The sequence below is a fragment of the Girardinichthys multiradiatus genome, chromosome 3, assembly GCF_021462225.1.
Source record: "Girardinichthys multiradiatus isolate DD_20200921_A chromosome 3, DD_fGirMul_XY1, whole genome shotgun sequence".
NCBI lineage: Eukaryota > Metazoa > Chordata > Actinopteri > Cyprinodontiformes > Goodeidae > Girardinichthys > Girardinichthys multiradiatus.
Genome location: NC_061796.1, coordinates 5,958,221 through 5,985,421, shown reverse-complemented (window position 1 = coordinate 5,985,421; position 27,201 = coordinate 5,958,221). Strand labels below are relative to the sequence as shown.

Here is a 27,201-nt window from a genome sequence, read left to right as displayed (position 1 = left end):
TTAATGTGGGGTCCTTTTTTTTTAATCTATATCTGCTACCTCTTGACTCAGCTTTCAGGAAACAGGGGGTTTCTTTCCAGTGCGATGTGGATGACTCCCAGATTTCTCCACCTCTTAATAGGTGAAAGGAGTTTCTTAGTAGACCCACTGTTCAAAAGTCTTGATGAAATAAACGCCTGGATGGCTGTGAACTTTTTACGATTTAAAAGGCAAAACACAAGAAATGGTTTTTGGTGCCTCTTCTCAGACCTCCGCTTTAGATTTGGGGTCTTTGACACAGTATGTTAGCTTGATCATTACTAATCTGTTTATTAAAATAGACACAGATCTTATACGTGAAAGCCAGATTATGGCTATTATAATATCTAGATTTTTTTCAATTGAGGCAGCTAGCCAAAATAAAGCCAATTGTATCAAGACAGCTCCTAAAAACAGTGATCTGTGAATCAGTTATTTCAATCGTAAAAAACTTAAAGAATGAGGGAAACACAGAGATGGCAATTAGAGGAGTTTATTAGCTGGTGTTAGTTTTATTTTGGCGCTCGGACCCCGGTGGAAGACATGGATGCTGATAATGACATGAGCTTGAATAAACATCTTAGGGTTAGAATTAGAGAAGTCTTCCCCCGGGATCCTGATACTGGTGGTGGAGTGGAGGCCTGAGGAGAAGAGGGAGTCGGAGGGACCTTGAACCCTGATGGTGGAGATGGGGTGGAGGGTCGAAGCTCAGCTGAAGCACAGGAGATTCTGCATATGAAGGTCTTTTAAAGCAAAGTAGTTAGAGGGAAACTGAAGTAGAGGTGAGTCCTCCAAGTTGAATTTTCGTCTATCTCCATATCAATGCTGGATTTCTGTAACACACTTTGTTTTGCGGTTAGTGATGGGTCCATTAGGTGTCTGCAAGTTGACACATATTATGTCACACTGAAAAGTGTGTCAATATTTTGTAAATAAGTAAGCAAATTGTATTTATGTAGCATCTTTCACGAGTGAAAATCACAAAGTGCTTCATAAAAAACCTAAAATAAAAATTAAAACAATCAATTAAATACAAAAACACTGAATGATATAAAACAAATAAAACTAATGAACAATAATACCTAAAACAATCTTAAGAAAAAGCATGTTTGAATAGAATGTCTTCAACAGTTTTTAAATGGTTTCATAATCTCAAGACATCGCAAAATCATGAAAAGCTTTATAGCTGAGGAACAATATTCTATAATAATCAATTACCTATCCTAAATATATAGAACAAACATTTAGAAAAACAGACCTCTGATTTTTCATGTTGTCTAATTTGCCTTTCAGGGCAGAAAATAAACATAAAAATATTTTAAATTAGATATATATTTTTTTACTTGCAGATAAGTTCTATATTTGTGAGAAAGAGATCATTTGGTCAGAGTTAAAAAATGAGTTCGTAATTTTTTTCACTTACATTTCAAGGCTTAAGAACTGCCAGTGCAACAATTTGCAAGTCTATGTGCAGCTGCAGAGAAGAAAATACAGAATTAATCTCTAAAATTTAATGCAGCATTTAAATAAGTCAGTCAATCAGTCATTTTCTTCCGCTTATTCCATAGTGGGTCACGGGTAAGCTGGTGCCTATCTCCAGCAGTCTATGGGCGAGAGGCGGGGTACACCCTGGACAAGTCGCCAGTCCGTCGCAGGGCAACATTTAAAGAAGTAAATAAATAAAAACATCTCTTGCCTTTGATCGGAGCGAGTTGGTCCTGAGGCACCAGAACGGAGCCTGAAAATGTCACATACTGAATTACACATGACTCTAGTGTTACTGTGATAAGAATAAGTATTTTCAACTGTCTAGCACAGGGAAGAAGATAAATTGCAAAATGTCTTTTTCTCACCTGCGAGACAGTCTAGACATCCTGTTCCACATGCTAAATGTTAGAGAAAGAAAAGTTACTATGAGAATGCATTTAAATATTACTGTCACTGTGAGCAAGCTGTCCTTTTTCTACCTGCCCTCCTGACTTTGAAGCTCTTGAATGCGTTTCCTTGAAAAGACCAATAATTAAAAGATTATACATGTGCAGGAGAATATCTGTAATACAGTGGTTACTACTTATTTTGGGTACACTGTTCATGAAAAATAGTTTGCTACTTTGTTGCTTACTTGTACTTTTTCACCATCAAAACACAGAGGAGTCCAAAGAGGACAGCAGTGGCAGCTACTGCAACAGTGGGAATGATTATGTGGTTGTAGTTTTCCATGCCTGCAAACCGAATGTATACCATTCCTCTGTTATTGCAAACAACAACTAGTACACAGGATTTAGAATTTCTATACTTCTGAGAATATTTGCAAAATAAACAAAAAAGCTAATCAAATGTTGTCTCACGTTTTACATTAAGTGGGAAAGTTGTAAACGATTTCCTCCCTCCATTAAATGTTGCTGTGCATGTGAGCTCGGTGTCATCATCCTTCTCCTCCGGGATGAAAGCCAGCGTGGACTCTGTTTCCCAGACCACTGAATGAATGTGTTTATGAACTTCAGTGATTTCATCCTTACTTCCACGACTCCATGTAAGTTGAGGCAAACGCGAGGGGCAGGTGTGGCGAACGGAACAGGTGACGGTGTAGGCTTTTCCTTCAATGGCTGTCTTTAGGGGACCCAGTTTGGGTTTAGGTGTGTCATCTATAAACAAAAAATGCATGTAGTAGTTAATGTGTTAATTTGTTAAACATGCAAATAACAACTATAGATGTGATATATATATATATATATATATATAAATGAAAACATACAGAGCATTTTTATTTCAGCACATTCCTCAACAAAGGAGAACTTTTCTGTAATGGGTTGGTTGTTGTCGTTTCGCACATATTCAATGCGGAAACAGAAAGGGCCATTGTCGTGATCTTTAACTTCAATTATTTCTAAGGTGCAGTTGTTTTCACCCAGGTTTCCCAGCAACTTTGTTCGGCCCTTAAAGCTGTCCAAGATCTGTGTGCGATCCTCATGGTAGAAGATCTCTTCCCATTTGTCCTTACGATGCCAGATGCCCCTGAGTCTGGAGTTAGGCAAACTCGCAGGATGAGTGAATGTACAAGGCAGCACAACACAGGAGCTGGGTAGAGCCTCAACGTTTTTTGAAACAGTGGCCTTCCACTCTTCTCCAAACACTGAGCTGCAAATGGCTGAAAAGTATATATTACAAGCAAAGCTAAATGTTACTAATGATAAGCAGGGATTAAGAGAACATGAATAAAGTAAATTACTAAATATTTACCAGCCAGAAACAAACACATCGTGATCTTTCTCTTATGGTCCATTCTTCTAAATGTGGTAGAGATATAAACCCCTCTGAGTTGACTTATTAAAACCCTGAAAGAATCTATAAAAGAACAAGTAATACAAAAATTACAAATATTATATCAAGTCCCAAGGATCAAGACAACATGCAAAACATGCAAATTCTACACAACTCTTACATTTTTCACTTATTCATCAAGAGTATGTCAGACATTTTATAAAAACCTCTTAAATTAGAGGTTTTTCAAATTATTTTTTTTTATCTTTTATGTGATTAAAAACAACTACGAAGTCAAATTGGTTACAAGACACACTTGCCTAGATGTTTTAAAATAAATAGATTTAAAAATGGAAACGCCACGTTTTCTGCTTGAATATGGACAGAACCACATAGGTTTAGAGTCATAAACCTGCCAGTTATAAAAGCTCTTTTACCATTATGGTGACATGTTACACAACAGGTTTCTGCATGAAAACAAAATGTTAATTTAAATATTTAATTACAATTAACTCATTTGGTAAAGAAAATGTGGTGAACAGTACCAAAAATGAATAAGACAAAGAAAGATGTTTGAACAGAAGGTAAATCTTTTCATAAGTAACTCAGAAGTTCAAACTAGTTCAGCAGTTAGAACAGCAGTAAAGGATGCACCTGCAGAGCAGTCATTCATGCATGGATATCAATTATAACCTTTTGTTTTGCTTTTTTTGCATTTACTTTTTGGAATTTTACATCTACTTTTGTCATGTAACCCAGCTTTTGTTTTCTTTTTTTAACAAGATGAAATACTCCATTTTATTATTATTTTACCTTTTTAGTGATACATTTTCAAATTCTTCTGACTATTCAGGAATTATCTGTCTTTTTTAATGTACCTATCCCGTCAAGAGCAATTAAAATCAAGGTTAATAAAAATCTAATGAATCACTTTCAATATATTTATCACTGCATTTTTTCACTAATCCCAATCCCAGTTAAATTAGAAAAATGGTCATGCACTAAGTGGTGCAACTAGTATTAGAATTTAAAAACTCTTACCTAAAGGCGCTACTATCTTGTCTGAGCTGTTTGCTGAAAACACTTCAGATTTTTTGCAGTTTGTCTGCTGACAGATATTGCTACTCTATGTGGAAATGGAAGGGTGTGTGTCGAGGCAGACTTAATGATGCAGAGAATAGGGAGTGGTCTCAGCTGAAAACCTCCTCCATATTTCTCAGCAAATTTCTGTTACACTTTGAAAACTACATTCTCTGACACTAATACAAAAAACTACAAAATTTGAAATCTGAGTGGTTTTAGGCTAACTTTTTTTTCTTTCCCATGCTTGAACTTTAACCACCAGTTAATTGAATTTCCCTTCAGCTTTAGATTTCCTGGAATAAGCTGTAAAAAAGACCGCTGTGGTTTCTCCATCAGTTAATGACTGGTCTGAACAGACCTACAAAAAAAACTACAGTTGGATTTCTCCAACATTTAACTAATAGACTAATCAAAAACAAAATTCCCCTGCAGTAACTGAAATCCATACATACAATGCATACAGCTCCACATTAAACTTTCCTTTAAAACCAAAAAACTTGTGATTGTAGAAGTGTGTGATAATTAAGACATTTGCCATATAGGAATCCACCATAGACTAGATCCAAAACAAATTCCTTGTATGTCCAAAAACGTACTTGGCAATAAAGCTTTTCTGATTCTGATTCTGATCCTGATCTTTGCATTTGTACTAAGGTACCTCCTCTTGTACAATAAAAGCCATGTTCCTCTTTCTCTTCACTCTATTATGTCTACTGAAATATTTGTCTTTTTAAAAGTTGCCTTGTTCTTTAAAATGTAATGTAAGGTCAGTATAGACAAACTAGCATCAGTGTAAAATGCACCGTTCAAATAATGAATAACATCAGAACAGATGAATGTGGGTGGCTGGAATCAAACTCTAGGGACCTCTGTTGCTCAAACAGTTTTATGTTTTGAAAGATCTACATTTGAGACAGGGAAATGAAGATTGAAAACGTTCTTGCAAGAAATTAAGCAGAGTAATAACACTTGAGCGGTGGCATCCACATGTATTGCCCTAATGAACTGTTGGATTTTTGTCGTTAAAACAACAAAATCATGCATTTGCTAAGACCAAAACTACAGTTTAAAGTTACTAAAGAATAAGCAAAATGTATTTCTGTACTATGTAATTTGTGTCCATTACTGTAGTTTGGCCGGCACTTGTTTTTTTAGTTCGGCAAACCAAATTTCAGTAGAAACATAGCAGTGCTTGTAAATTCTGCATGTGGTATTCCTATTGAGAAATTGCTTATTCCTTACATTTTAAAATAAATCAGTATATTATATTTCTAATCTCAGTAATCTCAATACCTCTGTATTTATTTATTTTTTTTTTATTTGAGTGACTTGGAAACAATTTGTTGAACCTTGTCACATTGACTAAAATCATTAACGCATTTATTCTCATTAGGACCTAAAATTACTTTGAGATTTTGCTGGCTCAGGTTGTAGGGGTTTGACCTTGTAAGGATCATGGTTATTGATTAATTAATATTTATCAAAAATTATAATAAAAAATCCTAATTCAGGAAAATAATTTCTTAACCGAAATCATTACTTACAAATAGAAATCAGGGATGTCCTCTGGTGTTGTAATTATGGGCGCAAAGCTCTTAATAAGTACAATTAGTTATTTATTCATTAACAATCGATAATGTCACTGTTTATTCAACCGCTTCACCAAAGGTGAGGGAACTTCGACCATGTTTTAACAGATAAATCACTCTTGCACGCAATAAACAAAGAACGCTTCTCTTAATTATATATAATTAAGGCGTGCTAAGGCATATTCGTCACTTCCTGTTTTCATTGTTGCCCTCGGTGCATTGTTTGGTGTGTGAAGGCTCTCTCGTTTGATCTGATTTCTCTTTTCTGTGATATCTCTTACTTGTTCTAATATATAAGCACATTAAAACACATACTTTCTGTTGCTGCTTTTAATGTTTGGGGACTCTCCGTGTCTTACACGATTTTTCAAGTAGTGGCAAGGGGTCGCTAGCTTAGCGTTAGCTTTAGCTCCACCATGGCTACCCGTTCTGCTGTTTCTCTCTCTGAGTCTCCTCCTCTCTCTGTCAGATGTTCAGTTACTCCTCTGCCTCCTTTAGTGATAATGGTACGTGTGAGAAGCTTAGAAGCCAACTCTGGTAATTGGCAGCTCCATAGTCAGAAACGTGGCACTAGAGACACCAGCAACCATAGTCAAATGTCTGCCAGGGGCCAGAACGGGCGACATCAAATCTTACCTGAAACTGCTGGCTACGGATAAGCGTAAATACAGTAAGATTGTTATTCACGCTGGCGGTAATGACACCCGGTTACGCCAATCGGAGGTCACTAAAGTTAGTGTTGCTTCGGTGTGTAAGTTTGCTAAAACAATGACGGACTCCGTAATTTTCTGTGGTCCCCTCCCCGGATCTAACCAGTGACGACATGTTTGGCCGCATGCTGTCATTCAACCGCTGGCTCTCTAGGTGGTATCCAGAAAACGATGTGGGTTACATTTTATGGGGTTACATTATGTGGGTTACATTACAATTGGCAAACATTTTGGGGAAAACCTGGTCTGATCCGGAGAGACGGCATCCATTCCACTTTGGATGGAGCAGTTCTTCTTTCTGGGAATCTGGCCAAATTTATCAGTTCTCCAAAACTCTGACAACCCAGGGTTCAGACCAGGAAGCAGGGTCGTAGTTTAACACTCCTCTCTGCAGCTTCTGTACTGCTACCCACCCATTACCCTATTAAGACAGTGTCTTGTCCGAGGCCAAAATTGAATAGATTAAAAAATAATGTAAAAGGAGGAAATCATGAAAAATCTCATAAAAATAAACACAACTCAGACTGCAAAGAAAAGTAAAACAATTAAATGTGGCTTACTGAACATAAGATATCTCTCTTCAAAGACTTTGCTAGTTAGTGACCTGATTTGTGCCAATCAGATTGATTTATTTTGCCTCACAGAAACTTGGCTGCAGCAAGAGGATTATGTTACTATAAATGAGTCAACTCCTACTAATTATTTAAATTTTCACATTCCTCGAAATACTGGGCAAGGAGGAGGAGTAGCAACCATCTTTCAGTCCAATTTATTGATTAGTCACAGACCAATCAATAGCTACAACTCTTTTGAATATTTAATCCTTAGTTTTCCTCATCCAAATTTCAAAGCACAAAAACCACTTCTGTTTATTGTTTTGTACCATCCACCAGGCCCTTACTCTCAATTTTTAAATCAGTTTTCAGACCTTTTATCTGATTTAGTGTTAAATACAGATAACGTTATTATAGTGGGGGATTTTAACATTCATGTTGACACTGAAAGTGATAGCCTAAATATAGCCTTTAATGCTATCTTAGACTCAATTGGCTTTGCTCAAAACATTAACAAACCTACCCACCTTTGTCTTCATTCTCTGGACCTTGTGCTGACATATGGTATTGAGTGTAAAGACATAACAATATTTTCTCATAACCCTGTCCTGTCTGACCATTTTTTAATAACCTTTGAGTTTAATTTAACCGAGTACTCCACAACTGAAAGAAAATTTCATTATAGTAGATCATTATCAGAAAATGCTGGAACAACCTTTAAAGAATCTGTTTCACTTTTAATTTCCTCATTATCACTGAAAAACACAGTGGAGGGCAATAATTTTGTTTCTGCCCCTTCACATATTCATTCTTTTGTTCATAGTGTTTTTTCATCATTGCGTGGTGCATTAGACAATGCAGCCCCCTTGAAAAAGAAGGTAATTATTCATAGGAGGCTGGCTCCCTGGTTTAATTCAGAGCTGCGTACTTTAAAGAAGAATGTTAGAAAATTGGAGAGAAAACAGCGCTCTACACACCTAGAGGATTCCTACTTAATCTGGAAAAATAGCCTACTGTTGTATAAAAAGACACTTCGCCAAGCCAGAACAGCTTATTTTTCATCAATAATAGAAGAGAACAAGAATAATCCTAGGTTTCTCTTTAGTACAGTTGCTAAACTTACACAGTCATAGCTCTGTTGAGCCATCCATTCCCTTAGCTCTTAGCAGCCATGACTTTATGGGATTCTTCCAAAATAAAATTGATTCTATTAAAAAGAAAATCTTTGACATACTCCCGAAGATAATTACTTCATCCTCAGCAAGTGAGACAATATTGGAAGTAACTGTAACTGAACCTGATCTGTGTTTGGACTGTTTTGATCCTGTGGAGCTTCCTGAGTTATCAGAAATATTAGCTTCATCTAAACCTTCAACTTGTATGTTAGACCCAATCCCAACCAAATTATTTAAAGAAGTGTTCCCTTCTGATTACCAGCCCCATTTTAGCTATGATTAATCTATCTTCAGTAAATGGATATGTACCACAGGGTTTTAAGTTAGCTGTAATTATCTTGTCAACAAGATGGCGCCGCAGATGGTCGCCTCGGCGTGTTGGTGCGCATTGTTTTGTTTTGTTTTTTGCTTTAAAACGGTCTTCTGTGATGGTACCCGGAGCTCTCTCACCAGAGAAGAACTCATGAACATCAGGGCTACTACACCAGAGGAGTTATTTCCAACATTTCTGCCTACTGCTCTGGAATATTTGGACATTCTGGTCAAAGGTGCGCTCACCTTTGTTCACGCGGTGAAACGCCGGAAGAGAGGGAAACGGGCTGGGGTGCTGGTACGTCTTCGCCAGCGTGGACTACGAACACCGTTACCTGGAATATTTCTCTCTAACGTGCGCTCACTTCCCAACAAAATGGAGGAACTACAACTGTTGTTGGGGAAAAACAGGGACTTTTATTCATCGGCAGTTTTGTGCTTCACGGAGACGTGGCTGTGTGGATTAATACCGGACTCTGCGCTGCAGCTGGCAGGATTCCAGCTCTACAGAGCGGACAGAGACACGGAACTCTCCGGCAAAGCGAAAGGTGGAGGAATCTGTTTTTACCTCAACAGTGGTTGGTGCAACGACGTGACAGTGATTCAGCAGCACTGTTCTCCAGACCTGGAATCCTTCATCATAAACTGTAAGCCTTTCTATTCCCCCCGTGAGTTCGCTTCGTTCATCCTGGTCGGTGTTTACATCCCACCGCAAGCTAACGTGCAGGTTGCACAGCGCATGCTCGCCGACCACATACTGAGTGTGGAGCGGACCAACCCGGACTCCTTAGTAATCGTCGCTGGTGACTTTAACAAAGGTAATCTGACCCACGAACTCCCCAAATACAGACAGTTTATAAAATGTCCGACCAGAGAGGACAACATTCTGGATCACTGTTACACCACCATCAGAGACGCTTATCACGCCGTCCCACGTGCTGCACTGGGCCAATCCGACCACATCATGGTCCACCTGATTCCTGCATACAGGCAGAAACTTAAGCTCTGCAAACCTGTTGTGAGGACGACAAGGAAGTGGAGCAGTGAGGCTGTGGAGAATCTCCAGGCGTGTTTAGGCTGTACAGACTGGGATGTGTTCAGGACTACTACCAACAGTCTGGACGAGTACACAGAGGCTGTGACTTCCTACATCAGCTTCTGTGAGGACAGCTGTGTACCATCATGCACCAGGGTGAGTTACAACAACGACAAACCCTGGTTCACAGCTAAACTCAGAAGGTTAAGACTGGATAAGGAAGAGGCCTTCAGGAGTGGGGACAAAGACATATACAGAGAGGCCAAGTACAAGTTTGGCAAGGCAGTGAAAGAGGCCAAACGACTGTACTCTGAGAAGCTCCAAAACCAGTTCTCAGCCAACGACTCTGCGTCTGTCTGGAAAGGGCTCAAGCAAATCACCAACTACAAGCCGAAAGCCCCCCACTCCATCAACGACCGACGCCTCGCCAACGACCTGAACGAGTTCTACTGCCGCTTTGAAAGACAAAGGGACAGTCCTGCAACCATCTCCCACGACGCCCCCCAACAGCTGCAGCCACAATCCACCACCCCCACCTCCCCAACCTCAAGAGGGGCCTTGGCACCTCCAACCCCCACCCTGAAGTTCCCCCCCACCAGCCCCCTACCCACGCCGAGGACGGCTCTTTCCATCCAGGAGAGGGACGTCAACAAACTCTTCAGGAGACAGAACCCCCGGAAAGCTGCTGGTCTGGATTCTGTCTCACCAGCCAGCCTGAAGCACTGTGCTGATCAGCTGTCTCCAGTCTTCACAGACATTTTTAACACCTCACTGGAGACATGTCATGTGCCAGCCTGCTTCAAGTCCTCCACCATCGTCCCTGTTCCAAAGAAGCCAAGGACCACAGGGCTTAATGACTTCAGACCCGTCGCCCTGACCTCTGTGGTGATGAAGTCCTTTGAGGGCCTTGTGCTCTCACACCTAAAAGACATCACCGACCCCCTCCTTGACCCCCTGCAGTTTGCCTACAGAGCCAACAGGTCTGTAGATGATGCAGTCAACCTAGCCCTTCACTTCATCCTCCGGCACCTGGACTCCACAGGAACCTATGCCAGGATCCTGTTTGTGGATTTCAGCTCTGCCTTCAACACCATCGTCCCAGTTCTGCTACAGGAGAAGCTCTCCCAGCTGAGTGTGCCCGACTCCACCTGCAGGTGGATCACTGACTTCCTGTCTGACAGGAAGCAGCGCGTGAGGCTGGGGAAGCACGTCTCTGACTCCCTGACCATCAGCACCGGTTCCCCCCAAGGCTGTGTTCTCTCTCCTCTGCTCTTCTCCCTGTACACCAACAGCTGCACCTCCAGTCACCAGTCTGTCAAGCTTCTGAAGTTTGCGGACGACACCACCCTGATCGGACTCATCTCTGATGGTGACGTGTCCGCATACAGATGGGAGGTGGACCATCTGTTGGACTGGTGCAGCCAGAACAGCCTTGAGCTCAACGCTCTAAAGACAGTGGAGATGGTTGTGAACTTCAGGCAGAACCCAGCCCCACCTGCCCCCATCACCCTCTGTGACTCCACAATTGACACTGTGGAATCTTTCCGCTTCCTGGGAACCATCATCTCCCAGGATCTCAAGTGGGAGCCAAACATCAGCTCCCTCATCAAGAAAGCCCAGCAGAGGATGTTCTTCCTGCGGCAGCTGAAGAAATTCAACCTGCCAAAGACTATGATGGTGCACTTCTACACAGCCATCATTGAGTCCATCCTCACCTCCTCCATCACCATCTGGTACGCCGCTGCTACAGCCAAGGATAAGGGCAGGCTGCAGCGTGTCATTCGGTCTGCTGAGAAGGTGATTGGCTGCAGTCTACTGTCGCTCCAGGAACTGTACACCTCCAGGACCCTGAAGCGGGCAGGGAAGATTCTGGCTGATCCCTCCCACCCCGGTCACAGACTCTTTGAGACTCTCCCCTCTGGCAGGAGGCTGCGGTCCATCCGGACCAAAACCTCACGCCACAAGAACAGTTTTTTCCCATCTGCCACCAGCCTGGTTAACAAAGCCCGGAAACCACACTGACACTCTCCCTTTCCCCCACACCCCCCCTTTTTTTGCTGACAGGACACCTGTAACCTGTAACTCTATGCGTTACATTAACGCTCAGCTTGGACTCCTGCTTACTTGCACTGCTTTACTTGCACAATGATCACCTGCACTGTTGTATTGCTCTTGCATCTTATACTGCTCTATATTTACTCTCACTCACTTAAAACTGTGCACTTATATTTATATTATATTGTAGATATGTTTGTACTGTTTAATTTGTACTGTATTGCACCGACTACGCCAAAACAAATTCCTTGTATGTCCAAAAACGTACTTGGCAATAAAGCTTTTCTGATTCTGATTCTGATTCTAAACCTTTACTTAAGAAACCTTGATCGAGATGACTTGAAAAATTACAGACCTAAGGTTTCAGAGCTCATCATAGCACTGAAACAGCTCTCCTGAAAGTCACTAATGATATTCTTATGGCCTCAGATAATGGACTTGTGTCTGTACCTGTTCTGTTAGATTTCAGTGCTGCATTTGATACAGTCAATAACAATATTCTCTTAGAAAGGCTGGAATATGCTGTAGGGATTATGGGAACAACGCTAGGCTGGTTTAAATCTTATTTGTCTGACAGATTCCAGTTTGTTCATGTAAATGATAAATCATCTTTAAACTCCAGGGTTAATTGTGGAGTACCACAGGGTTCAGGACTTGGGCCAGTTCTCTTTACTATATATGTGCTTCCAATAGGTAAAATTATCAGGTAGCATAGGATAAATTTTCACTGTTACGCTGATGATACTAAGCTTTACTTATCCATTAATTCTGATGAGCCCAACCAGTTAGATAGACTACAAGCATGTCTTGAAGACATAAAAACTTGGATGACTTTAAATTCTCTGCTTCTAAGTTGTCGTCTTTGGACCGAAGTCTTTAAAAAAGAAACTGCTTAGTCAATCACTTAACCTGGATGGCATTTAATTGACCTCCGATAAGAAAGTAAAAAACCTTGGTGTTATTTTTGACCAGGACATGTCATTTAAATCCCATATTAAACAGGTTTCTAGGATGTCCTTCTTTCACCTCCGGAACATTGCCAAAATTAGAAATATCCTATCCAAGAGTGACGCTGAAAAACTAGTCCATGTATTTGTTACTTCAGGGCTGGACTATTCCTTACTATCAGGATGTCGCCAACACTGTTTACAGTGGGGGTGGGGAGCTGCTGACCTCGACTGGGGACATTATCGGCCGGTGGAAGGAGTACTTCGAGGATCTCCTCAATCCTGCCATCATGCATTCCCTGGTGGAAACAGAGGCTGGGGACTCGGGATTGGACTCTTTCATCACCCAGGCTGAAGTCACCGAGGTGGTTAAAAAGCTCCGCGGTAGCAAGGCTTTGGGGTTGGATGAGATCCGCCCTGAGTACCTCAAGTCTTTGGATGTTGTGGGGCTGTCATGGTTGACTCTCCTCTTCAACATTGCGTGCCAGACGGGGACAGTGCCTTTGGATTGGCAGACTGGGGTGGTGGTCCCCCTTCATAAGAAGGGTGACCGGAGGGTGTGTTCCAACTACAGGGGGATCACACTCCTCAGCCTCCCTGGTAAGGCCTACGCCAGGGTATTGGAGAGGAGAGTCCGGCCGATAGTCGAACCCCGGCTTCAGGAGGAGCAGTGTGGTTTTCGTCCCGGCCGTGGGACACTGGACCAGCTCTATACCCTCTACAGGGTACTCGAGGGTTCATGGGAGTTTGCCCAACCGGTCCACATGTGTTTTGTGGACCTGGAGAAAGCATTCGACTGTGTCCCTTGTGATGCCCTGTGGGGGGTGCTCCAGGAGTATGGAATCGGTGGCTCTTTATTAGGGGCCATCCGGTCTCTGTACAAGCGGAGCAGGAGTTTGGTTCGCATTGCCGGCACTAAGTCAGACCTGTTCCCGGTGCATGTTGGACTCCGGCAGGGCTGCCCTTTGTCACCGGTCCTGTTCATAACTTTTATGGACAGGATTTCTAGGCGCAGCCAAGGGCCGGAAGGGGTCTGGTTTGGGGACCAGAGGATTTCGTCTCTTCTTTTTGCAGATGACGTGGTCCTGCTGGCCCCATCTAGCCAAGACCTACAGCATGCACTGGGGCGGTTTGCAGCCGAGTGTGAAGCAGCTGGGATGAAGATCAGCTCCTCCAAGTCCGAGGCCATGGTTCTCGACCGGAAAAGGGTGGCTTGTCCTCTTCAGGTTGGAGGGGAGTTCCTGCCTCAAGCGGAGGAGTTTAAGTATCTCGGGGTCTTGTTCACGAGTGAGGGGAGAATGGAGCGGGAGATCGACAGACGGATCGGTGCGGCTGCCACAGTAATGGGGGCGCTGTGCCGGTCCGTTGTGGTGAAGAGAGAGCTGAGCCAAAAAGCGAAGCTCTTGATTTACCGGTCGGTCTACGTTCCTACCCTCACCTATGGCAACGAACTTTGGGTCATGACCGAAAGAACGAGATCCCGGATACAAGCGGCTGAAATGAGCTTCCTCCGTAGGGTGGCCGGGCACTCCCTTAGAGATAGGGTGAGGAGCTCGGCCATCTGGGAGGGGCTCGGAGTAGAGCTGCTGCTTCTCCACATCGAGAGGAGCCAATTGAGGTGGCTTGGGCATCTATACCGGATGCCTCCTGGACGCCTTCCTCGGGAGGTGTTCCAGGCATGTCCAACCAGGAAGAGGCCCGACTGGCCTGGGAACGCCTTGGGCTCCCCCCGGAGGAGCTGGAAGAGGTGTCTGGGGAGAGGGACGTCTGGGCGTCTCTGCTGAGTCTGCTGCCCCCACGACCCGGTCCCGGATAAAGCGGAAGACGACGAGTACGAGTAAATATAGAGCAGTATTGGGTGCAAGAGCAGTACAACAGTGCAGGTGATCATTGTGCAATTATGGCAGTGCAAGTAAAGCAGGAGTCCAAGCTGAGCGTTAATATAACGCATAGAGTTACAAGTGTCCTGCCAGCAAAATAGGAGGGGTGTGGGGGAAAGGGAGAATGTCAAGGTGGTTTCCGGGCTTTGTTAACCAGGCAGGGGGCAGATGGGAAAAAACTGTTCTTGTGGCGTGAGGCTTTGGTCCGGATGGACCGCAGCCTCCTGCCAGAGGGGAGAATCTCAAAGAGTCTGTGACCGGGGTGGGAGGGATCAGCCAGAGTCTTCCCTGCCCGCTTCAGGGTCCTGGAGGTGTACAGTTCCTGGAGCGACAGTAGACTGCAGCCAATCACCTTTTCAGCAGACTGAATGACACGCTGCAGCCTGCCCTTATCCTTGGCTGTAGCAGCGGCGTACCAGATGGTGATGGAGGAGGTGAGGATGGACTCAATGATGGCTGTGTAGAAGTGCACCATCATAGTCTTTGGCAGGTTGAATTTCTTCAGCTGCCGCAGGAAAAACATCCTCTGCTGGGCTTTCTTGATGAGGGAGCTGATGTTTGGCTCCCACTTGAGATCCTGGGAGATGATGGTTCCCAGGAAGCGGAAAGATTCCACAGTGTCAATTGTGGAGTCACAGAGGGTGATGGGGGCAGGTGGGGCTGGGTTCTGCCTGAAGTCCACAACCATCTCCACTGTCTTTAGAGCGTTGAGCTCAATGTTGTTCTGGCTGCACCAGTCCAACAGATGGTCCACCTCCCATCTGTACGCAGACTCGTCACCATCAGAGATGAGTATAATCAGGGTGGTGTCGTCCGCAAACTTCAGAAGCTTGACAGACTGGTGACTGGAGGTGCAGCTGTTGGTGTACAGGGAGAAGAGCAGAGGAGAGAGAACACAGCCTTGGGGGGAACCGGTGCTGATGGTCAGGGAGTCAGAGACGTGTTTCCCAGCCTGACACGCTGCTTCCTGTCAGACAGGAAGTCAGTGATCCACCTACAGGTGGAGTCGGGCACACTCAGCTGGGAGAGCTTCTCCTGGAGCAGAGCTGGGACGATGGTGTTGAAAGCAGAGCTGAAATCCACAAACAGGATCCTGGCGTAGGTTCCTGTGGAGTCCAGGTGCTGAAGGATGAAGTGAAGGGCTATGTTGACTGCATCATCTACAAACCTGTTGGCTCTGTAGGCAAATTGCAGGGGGTCCAGGAAGGGGTCGGTGATGTCTTTTAGGTGTGAGAGCACAAGGCGCTCAAAGGACTTCATCACCACAGAGGTCAGGGCGACGGGTCTGAAGTCATTAAGCCCTGTGGTCCTTGGCTTCTTGGGAACAGGGACGATGGTGGAGGACTTGAAGCAGGCTGGCACATGACATGTCTCCAGTGAGGTGTTAAAAATGTCTGTGAAGACTGGAAACAGCTGATCAGCACAGTGCTTCAGGCTGGCTACTGAGACAGAATCCGTCCAGCAGCTTTCCGGCGGTTCTGTCTCCTGAAGAGTTTGTTGACGTCCCTCTCCTGGATGGAAAGATCCGTCCCCGGCATGGGTAGGGGGCTGGTGGGGGGGAACTTCAGGGTGGGGGTTGGAGGTGCCAAGGCCCCTCTTGAGGTTGGGGAGGTGGGGGTGGTGAGTTGTGGCTGCAGCTGTTGGGGGGTGTCGTGGAGGATGGTTGCAGGACTGTCCCTTTGTCTTTCAAAGCGGCAGTAGAACTCGTTCAGGTCATAGGCGAGGCGTCGGTCGTTGATGGAGTGGGGGGCTTTCGGCTTGTCGTTGGTGATCTGCCTGAGCCCTTTCCAGACAGACGCAGAGTCGTTGGCTGAGAACTGGTTTTGGAGCTTCTCAGAGTACAGTTGTTTGGCCTCTTTCACTGCCTTGCCAAACTTGTACTTTGCCTCTCGGTATATGTCTTTGTCCCCACTCCTGAAGGCCTCTTCCTTATCCAGTCTTAACCTTCTGAGTTTGGCTGTGAACTAGAGGCTGACATTTTTTCGGGAGTCCCACGGGAATCCCGCAGGACTATCCCACAGAACTATCCCACAGAGTATTGTGAAATAACGCAAAGACTATTGCGTGAGAACGTAAAAAGAGAAAAAATTGCCCTTGTCCCCTTGCGGGCTCCGTATAGAAAGGATTCATCAAGGGAAGATATCAAATAAATATGTTGTGAAATAGAAAAATATTGAATGTACCATTAAATGTACAATTTATTTAATACATCATTAAATATTAAGTGTACCACTAAAAATGTCATGTCGTCTTTAAAATTATACTTAATTATTCAGTGGCACATTTAATTGCATAATAGTCCATTTCATGACATAATGGTACATTTATTGTTTCTAATGATGTATTAAATAAATGGTACCTTTAATTTAATGGCACATTTAATGTTACATTTCTTTCATGTACATTTACTTCACTTATGGGACATTCACAACATTTATTTTTTTAATGATGATTTTATTGTATTAATTTTGTCCAGTTTGACCCTCCATTCTTGATGCCTGTATAGGATGTCATGTCAGAATTTGAATCAGGTGTTCTGGAGCAGACACACATCTAAAACTTGCAGGGAAGGGGTCCCTGAGGACCAGGGCTGTGAACCATTGAGGTACAGTTTCTAAATTGTGAAGGTAAAGCCTTTTTGTCCTTTTGTTCACCAAGTACAGTTCTCTTACTAGGTGCATTTTTCTTTCGTTTCAGCAACTTGAAACATAAAAGTGATGTCATTGTTCAAAGGAAACGATCACTTAATAAATAAGTAAAATACAACTAGGTACATTTTGTTTATTCAACTAAAATAGGCATGGTCTGTTTCCTTGTTTGATATTTTATTATTTCTTCATTATTATTCTTTTTACTTTAACTGGTCTTTACTACAGCTAAAAACAGGGACCTAACTGGTCCTTCAAAGAAAGAATTTGCCAAAAGACTAAATGAAGAAAACAAAAATGGGAGTGGCACAGGAGTGGAAGTCGTTCTAAATGGGAGTGGGATGGGAGTGGGAGTCAAAATACCAGGAGTGGGACGGGACAGGATTTTTTTTGTTATGCTGGCCTGGGATTGGGATGGGACAAGACATTTTTCTGTGGGAGCGGGATGGGACAGGAGAGAAAATCCACTCCCGTGTCACCCTCTACTGTGAACAAGGGTTTGTCGTTGTTGTAACTCACCCTGGTGCATGATGGTACACAGCTGTCCTCACAGAAGCTGATGTAGGAAGTCACAGCCTCTGTGTACTCGTCCAGACTGTTGGTAGTAGTCCTGAACACATCCCAGTCTGTACAGCCTAAACATGCCTGGAGATTCTCCACAGCCTCACTGCTCCACTTCCTTGACGTCCTCACAACAGGTTTGCAGAGCTTTAGTTTCTGCCTGTATGCAGGAATCAGGTAGACCATGATGTGGTCGGATTGGCCCAGTGCAGCACGTGGGACGGCGTGATAAGCGTCTCTGATGGTGGTGTAACAGTGATCCAGAATGTTGTCCTCTCTGGTCGGACATTTTATAAACTGTCTATATTTGGGGAGTTCATGGGTGAGATTACCTTTGTTAAAGTCGCCAACGACGATAACTAAGGAGTCCGGGTTGGTCCGCTCCACACTCAGTATCTGGTAGGCAAGCATGCACTGTGCGACCTGCACGTTAGCTTGCGGCGGGATGTAAATACCGACCAGGATGAATGAAGTGAACTCACGGGGGGAATAGAAAGGCTTACAGTTTATGATGAAGGCTTCCAGGTCTGGAGAACAGTGCTGCTGAATCACTGTCACGTTGTTGCACCAACCACTGTTGAGGTAGAAACAGATTCCTCCACCTTTCGCTTTGCCGGAGAGTTCCGTGTCTCTGTCCGCTCTGTAGAGCCGGAATCCTGCCAGCTGCAGCGCAGAGTCCGGTATTAATCCACACAGCCACGTCTCCGTGAAGCACAAAACTGCTGATGAATAAAAGTCCCTGTTTTTCCCCAACAGCAGTTGTAGTTCCTCAATTTTGTTGGGAAGTGAGCGCACGTTAGAGAGAAATATTCCAGGTAACGGTGTTTGTAGTCCACGCTGGCGAAGACGTACCAGCACCCCAGCCCATTTCCCTCTCTTCCGGCGTTTCACCGCATGAGCAAAGGTGAGTGCACCTTTGACCAGAATGTCCAAAAATTCCAGAGCAGTAGGCAGAAAAGTGGGAAATAACTCCTCAGGTGTAGTAGCCCTGATGTTCATGAGTTCTTCTCTGGTGAGAGAGTTCCGGGTACCATCACAGAAGACCGTTTTAAAGCAAAAAACAAAACAAAACAATGCGCACCAACACGCCGATGATCAACCTTCTGTGTAAAATCACCCTTTAAATAAAGTTTGTCTTAACTTTAAAAACACACAAAGAACACAACCTGAGCACGTGTGCTGCAGATAGTCTGCTAGCACCAAGATAGCTGAGTTCAACACAAACAAAACCAAACTTCATAAAATGCAAAACATTTAGATCATTTCAATCTAAATCACTTCTATGTTATTCTGCCCAAACACTTAACCTCATGAAGTGTGGTGAGGAAACGTTGTCCAAGGCGGAAACGTTTGAAGAAACGTCCACAGTCTTTAAACGGTTAGCTACAGCTAACCTCCTTAGCTGTGGGGAGTGGCGGCTGTTTTGTCGGCTGTCTGTGAACAAACGGTTAGCTTCTAGCTAACCTCCGTAGCTGTGGATGAAAGACAGCCCGTTCTGTCCGCCAACCACACTGCACGTTACTGTAACCATGGTGATGGGGTTTCTGCTGTCTTCCTTCCAGACTGGGAGACTGCTCCGCTCGGCTTCATAGAGACCGCGTCTCTGTAGGGAACGTCTCTGGGACCGTTTGCTTCTGCAGGCCTCAGAGAGAAAGTAAGCAATTCTTACACCTTAATTTCCCCGTTCATGAATGAAAATACCGGATACACAGACAGTATTTCATTCGTACTTAACTTTGCATATGATCGATGATCGTATGACATCCTTGCACTCAAAAAAGGGAACTCTGTGAAGTGTTGAATGAAATAAACGTACCTATAACAAAATTAATTAATATATTTGTGTTGGCATTTTAAACATATCACACTTTCGCAAGTCTAACTTAAAATTTAGACTTGTTGAAGTCACATATCCCATTTTGTGTCAGACAACATAACAGTGTTGAGTGAATTCAACAATCCAAACTTTCCCTTTATAAAGTCCCGTATATTGTCGCGTTAAAAGGTTCGCGCATGCTCAGAACCTCACCCTGAAAAAAAAACGAAAGTGGTGGCGCTAGCCGCGACAACTCCGCTCTTCCATAAGGAACTATCTCAACAATTATCAGTAAGTATGTTTTTTTTAATCATTATATATGAAGATGGTATCAGCACGTTTTTAGAAATTTATACAGGCGATGTTGGTGTGCATTTCTCTCAGAAATATGAACAATGTCCAAGCACATGTTAGCTAACGTTGTAGCTAGCCAACTAATGCTATACAACCTCATGCTAGCTGGCGGAAATAGTTCAGAATTACAATTTAACTGTTGAATTCTGTATCCGAAAGAGGCGCTTTAATCAGTTAGGAGCTGTGTAACATTAAGAGGGTATTAAAATAGTTCACTTAAATGCTGAGATGGACTTTAGACGGAGATAGAGATGACGTCAGGCTTAAACTTGTGTTGGTCACTGTAGCTTGTAAGTTAAAGACGAAGTTAGCAGTCGTGTTGAAGAGTAGGCTTGAAAATTGAGCTACGCTGACCTTCATGTGTTGCTTACGTGGTAGAACAAGTTCCCTGTAGCAGAGTGAGTGGGCTTGGTGTGATGGAGGGACCTGTGCTGTTGGGATCCACAGAGGTATGTCGCATAGCGCTGAGTGAGCAGTATATTGTGTGAATGTGTAGCAGCGCATTTTGTGATAATTTAAATTGAGCAGTACTTTTATCAAATTCAGTTACTATATTGTGTTTAAATGTTGGTGTAGAAAAAGTGGTGGAGCTTTTCAACCAGCTGTGGAGGGGGAACCAGGTTGGTTAGAATATAATTTGCTCGTTTATCAAGCCAGGTCATAAAAATTTAAAATATGGTTTAGATGTGTGTGATGTAATAATGTTACATGTATACATTTATTTTAATGTGGTTTCAATTTTGGTGTTTGTGTATAGACCAATGCTTTTCAAACGGCAGTTTCTGTTTGTAGAGTTCAACGAAGCTGCTGGTTGTTTATTTATTCTGATGATAGTACATTACTTTAAATACAGAGGGTTTGTAAATTCAAACTAAGTCCTTATGCTGCTAATGCCATTTGTAACTGTTTTGAATATGTGCAGGACTACTATTATGGGACTGTGTTTTTGTGGCACTGAAGTGTGAATTGGTCTTTGACAGCCATTCTTCCATAGCATGAACAACAGCAGAATTCTATGGTGGTTTTGAACTAGAAATATTAGTATTAGTAATTGATAGTTTTGGGAAATATAGATTTTCAACTTCTTTCATATGCAATCATGCTGGGAATTTATTTTGATTGAAGTGTTTATTGGTGCTCATAGCATTGTGCTTTAGAATACGATTTTGAGGCTTTAACAGCATTACAAGGTGAAAAGACATTGCACTTGTGATTCATTTCTACATTTATCTACTTACATAACCAGGGCTATTTTAAATAAACCACACGAGTGAACAAATGTGAATAAATATGCACAGTTGAGCTGATAGTAAGTCTCCATGAAACTTGCACCATTCTACAAACAAATACTAAGATGGTTCCCAAACCCACACCAAGTCTTGAGTTTGACATGTGATGAATAAGCCATTATTGTAATGTTTTAATGTAATTGGTACTGTAAAACTACATTTTGGCTTGTTTTACACTTTCTATTTTATAACCAGTACTCTGGTTAATTTATTACAGTACATCTCTGTTTCATAAATCAACCCCAAGTATGAAGACTGGGCAACAACACAACTCCATTTGTCTGTGACGCTCACATAGTGGTAAGTAAAATGCCATCAACATTAACTGACTAGAAGTATTCATCTTCAACATCATAATGAATTGTCAGCCTATTTTACCACATCCATGAATATATTTAAAATAACAAACAATATATGATATAGTGTCTTTTTGTTTTGCTTCGATTTCAGTAACATCAATGTGGAACTGTAAAGAGTGTGCTGCACAAGAGACTACACGATCTCAGCTATTGAAGCATTACAGATTGAACCATGGCCATTTTGGCCGCAGACACCCTTATCCATGCACATATTTAAATTGTCCTTGCACCTTTAAAACCTGGAATGCACTCCGAAGTCACCTATGTAGATCACACGTTAATCAGACATCTCCGAGATCAGTGGATTACACAACATTTAGCTGCCATCATTGTTCACGCAGTGACATTGCCTCATCGACAGAACTTTTTGCTCATATCAATACCCATCTAAAGAGACAAGAAACCATCCTCTGCTTTTTTAATAATTGTTCCTTTCAAACAAATATTTATGGAACATATCAAACACATAAAAATAGAAAGCACAAGACATTTACACTGAATGATTTTAAAGCTGGAATTGTAAAACTGGACTCAAATTTGGGCTCACTAAATTGTACTTTGGGAGATACACCTTTGAGACAAAGTGCTGAGATTCTTTATGATGCGGAACATGAAGATTATGCATTAGTGCCAGAAAATGAGGACTTACTTGAAGTTGTAGAGCAGAAATTGGCATTAATTTTATTGAAATTAGAAAATTGTTTCCATGCTGCTCTTGATGAGCTGCTAAATAATACGGTTTTATTTTTTACATGTTACACTGTCATTAAATGATTGCAGGTGGAAGCAGAGTTTGCCCGCATCACCACTGTCCCATTGAGATGCAGATTCATGCAGCAGCTAGATCACCACTCATTGCAGCTAATGAGAATCTTCCGAAGGAAAGGAGGAGCTGCTGGAAAAAAAATTAAGAACATCATGGCAGACTTGGACAAGGTTTATTTTTTTTGTTTTTTTACGTGTGTTTTGGTTTTGTTTGTTTGTTTCTTAACATCAAGACCTTTTTTGTTCAGTTCATTCTGTTGTGTGAATGTAATTGTTACTTTATTTATCTTAATACTTTTTACATTTGTTCCCCTTATACTTTCTAATAACTTTTTGTCACAAGGTGTTTTACAACGTAAGTAGATTTGAAAAATACCCCTAAAGTTAAACTCTTGAACTGTTAGAAAAGCTACATTCAACGATGGAAACTAATAAAATCTTCATCCATTGTGGACTTTTTTTTCCTATGTAATTTTCTCTACAATATAACAATAATAATCACACTGACCTTTTTCTTTGTTGCAGGATGATGCCATTGAAACTAAACGAGCTTGTGTACTGAAAGCATTAGTTGTTTATCTCAATGAAGACCCAGAAACCCTCATAAAGGAGTACATTGTAAGATTTTGTTTTTTTTTTGCACCTGCTTTCCACACATTTGATCTTTGAAAATGTTAGTAATGTTTACATTTTCAGAAGAGTTTATAAACAAATGAATGGGACCAAGAACTTTGCCAGCAATTACTGTAATTACAGTAATTGCTGGCAAAGTTTGACATAATGTGCTATGTCAAGCTTTGGATATATACAGTGCCTATCATAAGTATTCACCCCCTTGGAGGTTTTACACTTTTATTGCTTTCATAAATCAGTCTGTCAATAAAATTTGGCTTTTTTAACACAAATAATTATTGGAAATGTCATGGTATGACATCCTTGGACTTGGTTTGTGTTTTTGTATTAACCGTTCTTAGGTCTATGGTTTCCTTTATTGTTAATTAGTTCCACCTGTCCCTTATGCCTCCATGTCTCCTTGCCACACCTGTTCTTAGTTCCTGTGATTACCTGCCTTTGTTTTCTCCCTGTATATTAGTTGGTCTGTGTTCTTTGTTCCCCGCTGGTTCCTCCGTCACTATTCCTCGTTCACTACCCCTGTTTATGCTCAGTTTTGCTACGTTACAGAACTATGTACACATGTAAGTTTTTGGCTTGACTCATGTTTGTTCATGCTGGATTATGTTATGTTTTGGAGACCTTTAATTAAAGAAAAGTCTTCCTCTCATCATGCGGCTGCCAAGCTCTTATCTGCACTTTGGTCCGATCCAAACCCAGAATGTGATAGGAAAACCTCGTTAATGTCAAAGTGAAAACCGATTTCTACAAAATAATGACAAGGAAACAAAAATGTATAAAGAAATATAAGTGTTTGCATAATTATTCAGCCCCTTTTAAATGTATTGGTCTAATTCAATAGAGGTCCATCCAAATTTTCCAAGGCATTGAACATCCCCTGGAGTTCAGTGAAATCAGTCATCAAGAAAAGGAAGGAATATGGCATGTGTGAGAATCTGCCTAGATCAGGCTGCCCTCGTAAAGTGAGTGACTGTACAAGTAGGAAACTAGTGAGAGAGGCCACCAAGACCCCTACGATTACTCTGAAGGAGTTACAAGCTTCAGCTGCCCGGATGAGAAAGACTGCATATAGCAACTGCTACCTTTATGGGAGAGTGGCTATGAGAAAGCCACTGTTGAAGAAAAGTCATATCAGAGCTCGACTAGAGTTCACCAAAAGGTATGTGGAAGACTCCATGGTCAAGTGGAAGAAGATTCTTTGGTCTGAAGACACCAAAATTGAGCTTTTTGGCCATTAGACAAGACATTGTTTGGTGGAAACCAAACGCTTCGCATCACCAGAAACATACCATCCCCACTGTGAAGCCTGTGGTGGCGGCATCATGCAGTGGGGATGTTTCTCAGCAGCCGACCCTGGAAGACTTGTAAAGATAGAGGGCAGAATGAATTCTGAAAAATACACCGAAATCCTGAGGGACAATCTTATTCAGTCTGCAAGACAACTACGGCTTGGGAGAAGATTTATTTTCCAGCAAGACAATGATCCAAAGCATCCTGCAAAAACTACACAGGAATGGTTTAAAAAGAACCAGTTAAATGTTCTGGAGTGGCCCAGACCTCAATCCTATAGAGAATTTGTGGCTGGACTTGAAAAGGGCTGTTCATGCCTGATATCTGCGCAACTTGAGAGAGCTTGAGCAGTTTTATAACAGCAGTGTGCAGATGTACGAGACTTATCCACACAGACTGAGTGCTGTGATTGCAGCCAAAGGTACATCTACTACATAGTGACTTGAAGAGGCTGTATAATTATGCAAAGAGTTATGTCTTTATATAGTTTTGTTTCATTGACATTACTTTGTAGAAATTTGTTTTTACTTTGACATTAAAGTTTTTTCCAATACATTTTTGTGTTAAAAAAGCCAAATTGTATTGATCCTGTTTGATTTATGAAAGCAAAAAAAGGTAAAACATCCAAGGGGCTCAATATTTATGATAGGCACTGTGTATAAACCTGTCATATTGTTGATTTTCTATTAAATCATAAGGTCTGTTGACATTAATAAATATAGAATATTGCCAGATATTATTTAATAAAGCTACACTTCCCTTGGGGCGAATAGATGGGGCCATGCTTGCATAGAAAATCTGTTCTGATGTTTTTAGACCAGTGTATAACTTTCAAATTTAAGGGAGAAGAAATCAAAATTAGACTTTGGATGAGCTTGAAGGGCTACACCAAATATTCTTTGGTTGATTTTGGGCTGAATAGATGGTGCAGCAAAATGCAATTAAATGTTTTTACTTGCTTGTGTTCTGGCTGATTTATTTCTTTTGATTCTAAGGATGTTGAGGACAACCAGGAGGGAATGCGGCAGATGATCCTGGGAATCTTCATCATTAAGAAGGAAGGTGCAGAGCCCACAGATGACCTTGAAGATGTTGGAATAATCATTGAAGGTGTCGAAGTGCTTCATGACCTCGGTAACATTGCTAATGCAGTCACCATTTTGTTTGGCCTCATTTACTCACTGGACTTGAGCTACCCTACAAAGCTTAAGTACACATTTGAGGTTTTCCAAAAGATTGTGATGGAACTGGATGGAAACTCTCTCAACTAAAGCTCAAGTGCTAAAAAACAAACTGTTTGAATGAACAGTTCAGAAAAGACATTGCAAGGAGGAGAGAGGACCAAGAGGTGGTAGAGAGGAGCACTAAAAGACCATTTAGAATAACCTTGAAATGGCGCTGCAGAACACTTGGACAATGGTTTTTATCCCTAACCATCTACAGGACTGGAATCGTTTGGACCCACACATTGAACTCTTAATGGTCTTTGAAAATGATGTCTGAATATGTTTTACCAAACGTTTAAGTTTTTCATTTGAGGTTTATTGAGGGTGAGACTTCAAAATGGAGAGCGTAGCAAAGATTGGTATAAAAGAGGGGGCAATGAGAGATGTCAGAAGGTTAGAGCAAGATTGTTGAGAATGAGAGAAGTTAAATTAGTCTCATGGCAGTAGACAAAATATTGAGCAAGACTTAGAGGCACAACAGGAATGTTAAGATTTTAAGTTGGTTTGATACATTTATCAGGACATGTTGATTTTACAGGTGGTGCAATTTTCAAAATGTCCATCTTTAGCTAAATGGTGAAGCAGTTTTGAGCTTATCAGATTTTATTTTTTACAGATTTGTTATCCTGAAAGGAAAAAGGGAATTTGCTTTTTTAAGTATTTCTATGGTATAGCACTGTTTAACCTTTTTCATATTCATATTCAGTGTTAGAAAATGCCATTTAAGTATTGATTTCCATTTTAATTTCATCTGAAGGCTTTTCTGGTTTAGAATTGTGCAGGTCACACACAAGTCCAGACGGTTTTTGTTAAATGCGCATTTTTATAATATTTAGAGGTAGGGAAAACATGTTAGATGTTTCTCTTAAAGAAATAATAACCATCTCATCTGTCTGTTCTTAAATTGACAGTGTTTTCTTGGATGACAGTTATAGGAGTTCATTTATCTGTAAACATTCTTGATAGTTGATCATTGTTAGGGTTAAAGGGTAAAGCTGGTGATTTTCTTTTTTGTTTTTACAAATATAGGCCACAGGATCAAAAAGTAAATTTATCTACTATGTGTAAGTATTTCTTTCTCCAAAACCTGATATGTCTTAACTCTTTCTGCCATTTGTTGTTGGTTTGGTCTTTCAACAGGTTTAGAAAATATTAACATGATGTATAAAATCACAGATGTAACCTTATTAATGTGAGAGTAAAAAGACTTTTCCTTCTTTGCTCCTTAGTGAATGCTCTTAAACATGAAAATGTTTGATACTCAGGCAAAGGTTTGGTTCTGTGTTTCAGAGGTAATAAACATTTGCTCCAAAAAACTAAAATGGTTTAATTTGAATTTACTTGACTACACTGTGTGGAAATCGTTGACATATCCTTGTTTAGTAAGTCAACTTAAGACTGCTAAGGTTGTACTAAGTGAAAGAAGTTAGGTAAAATGAGAACCACAGAGTGCAACAATAATTTAGGTTAGTTAAGTTGGAGCTGCAAAGTATTGTTAGATTTGTGTTACTAAATACAGTCAAGTTTTATTTACATAAACACGTTAAGTCAGTGAAATGATATATTTATATGTCTGCATTAATCAACACAGTTAAGTATTTCTTTGAACCGTTTAATTAGGTGAACACAGACTTATTAAA

The 27,201-nt window shown here is 41.6% G+C and overlaps 1 protein-coding gene and 1 long non-coding RNA gene across 9 annotated transcripts in view; one reads left to right on the top strand and one right to left on the bottom strand.

Annotated features, from left to right (window-relative positions):
• Positions 1–542: 542 nt before the first annotated feature.
• Positions 543–27,201, bottom strand: part of LOC124864875 (myeloid cell surface antigen CD33-like) — a 39,446-nt gene continuing 12,787 nt past the window's right edge. Inside the window, exons 1-10 of one of the 7 annotated variants that reach the window (XM_047359852.1) lie at positions 6,588–6,651; positions 3,259–3,363; positions 2,774–3,166; positions 2,367–2,663; positions 2,141–2,240; positions 1,986–2,021; positions 1,872–1,904; positions 1,715–1,756; positions 1,442–1,492; positions 543–761 (exon numbers count right to left, since the gene is read on the bottom strand). In XM_047359852.1, coding sequence (XP_047215808.1) covers positions 1,483–1,492; positions 1,715–1,756; positions 1,872–1,904; positions 1,986–2,021; positions 2,141–2,240; positions 2,367–2,663; positions 2,774–3,166; positions 3,259–3,301 — 954 coding nt within the window. In that variant the 5' untranslated portion in view covers positions 3,302–3,363; positions 6,588–6,651 and the 3' untranslated portion in view covers positions 543–761; positions 1,442–1,482. Of the gene's footprint in view, positions 898–1,441; positions 1,493–1,714; positions 1,757–1,871; positions 1,905–1,985; positions 2,022–2,140; positions 2,241–2,366; positions 2,664–2,773; positions 3,167–3,258; positions 3,364–4,320; positions 4,399–6,587; positions 6,652–27,201 lie in introns of those variants that run through there. The other 6 variants (XM_047359863.1, XM_047359858.1, XM_047359840.1 and 3 more) reach the window with 6 other exon arrangements.
• On the top strand, positions 19,849–26,883 carry LOC124865011. 2 transcript variants are annotated; one of them, XR_007037424.1, is made up of 6 exons: positions 19,849–19,936; positions 20,378–20,448; positions 21,506–21,588; positions 22,428–22,583; positions 22,938–23,030; positions 25,331–26,883. It is a non-coding gene; the product is annotated as an uncharacterized LOC124865011 (long non-coding RNA). The 2 variants fall into 2 exon arrangements; XR_007037425.1 differs by lacking the exon at positions 20,378–20,448.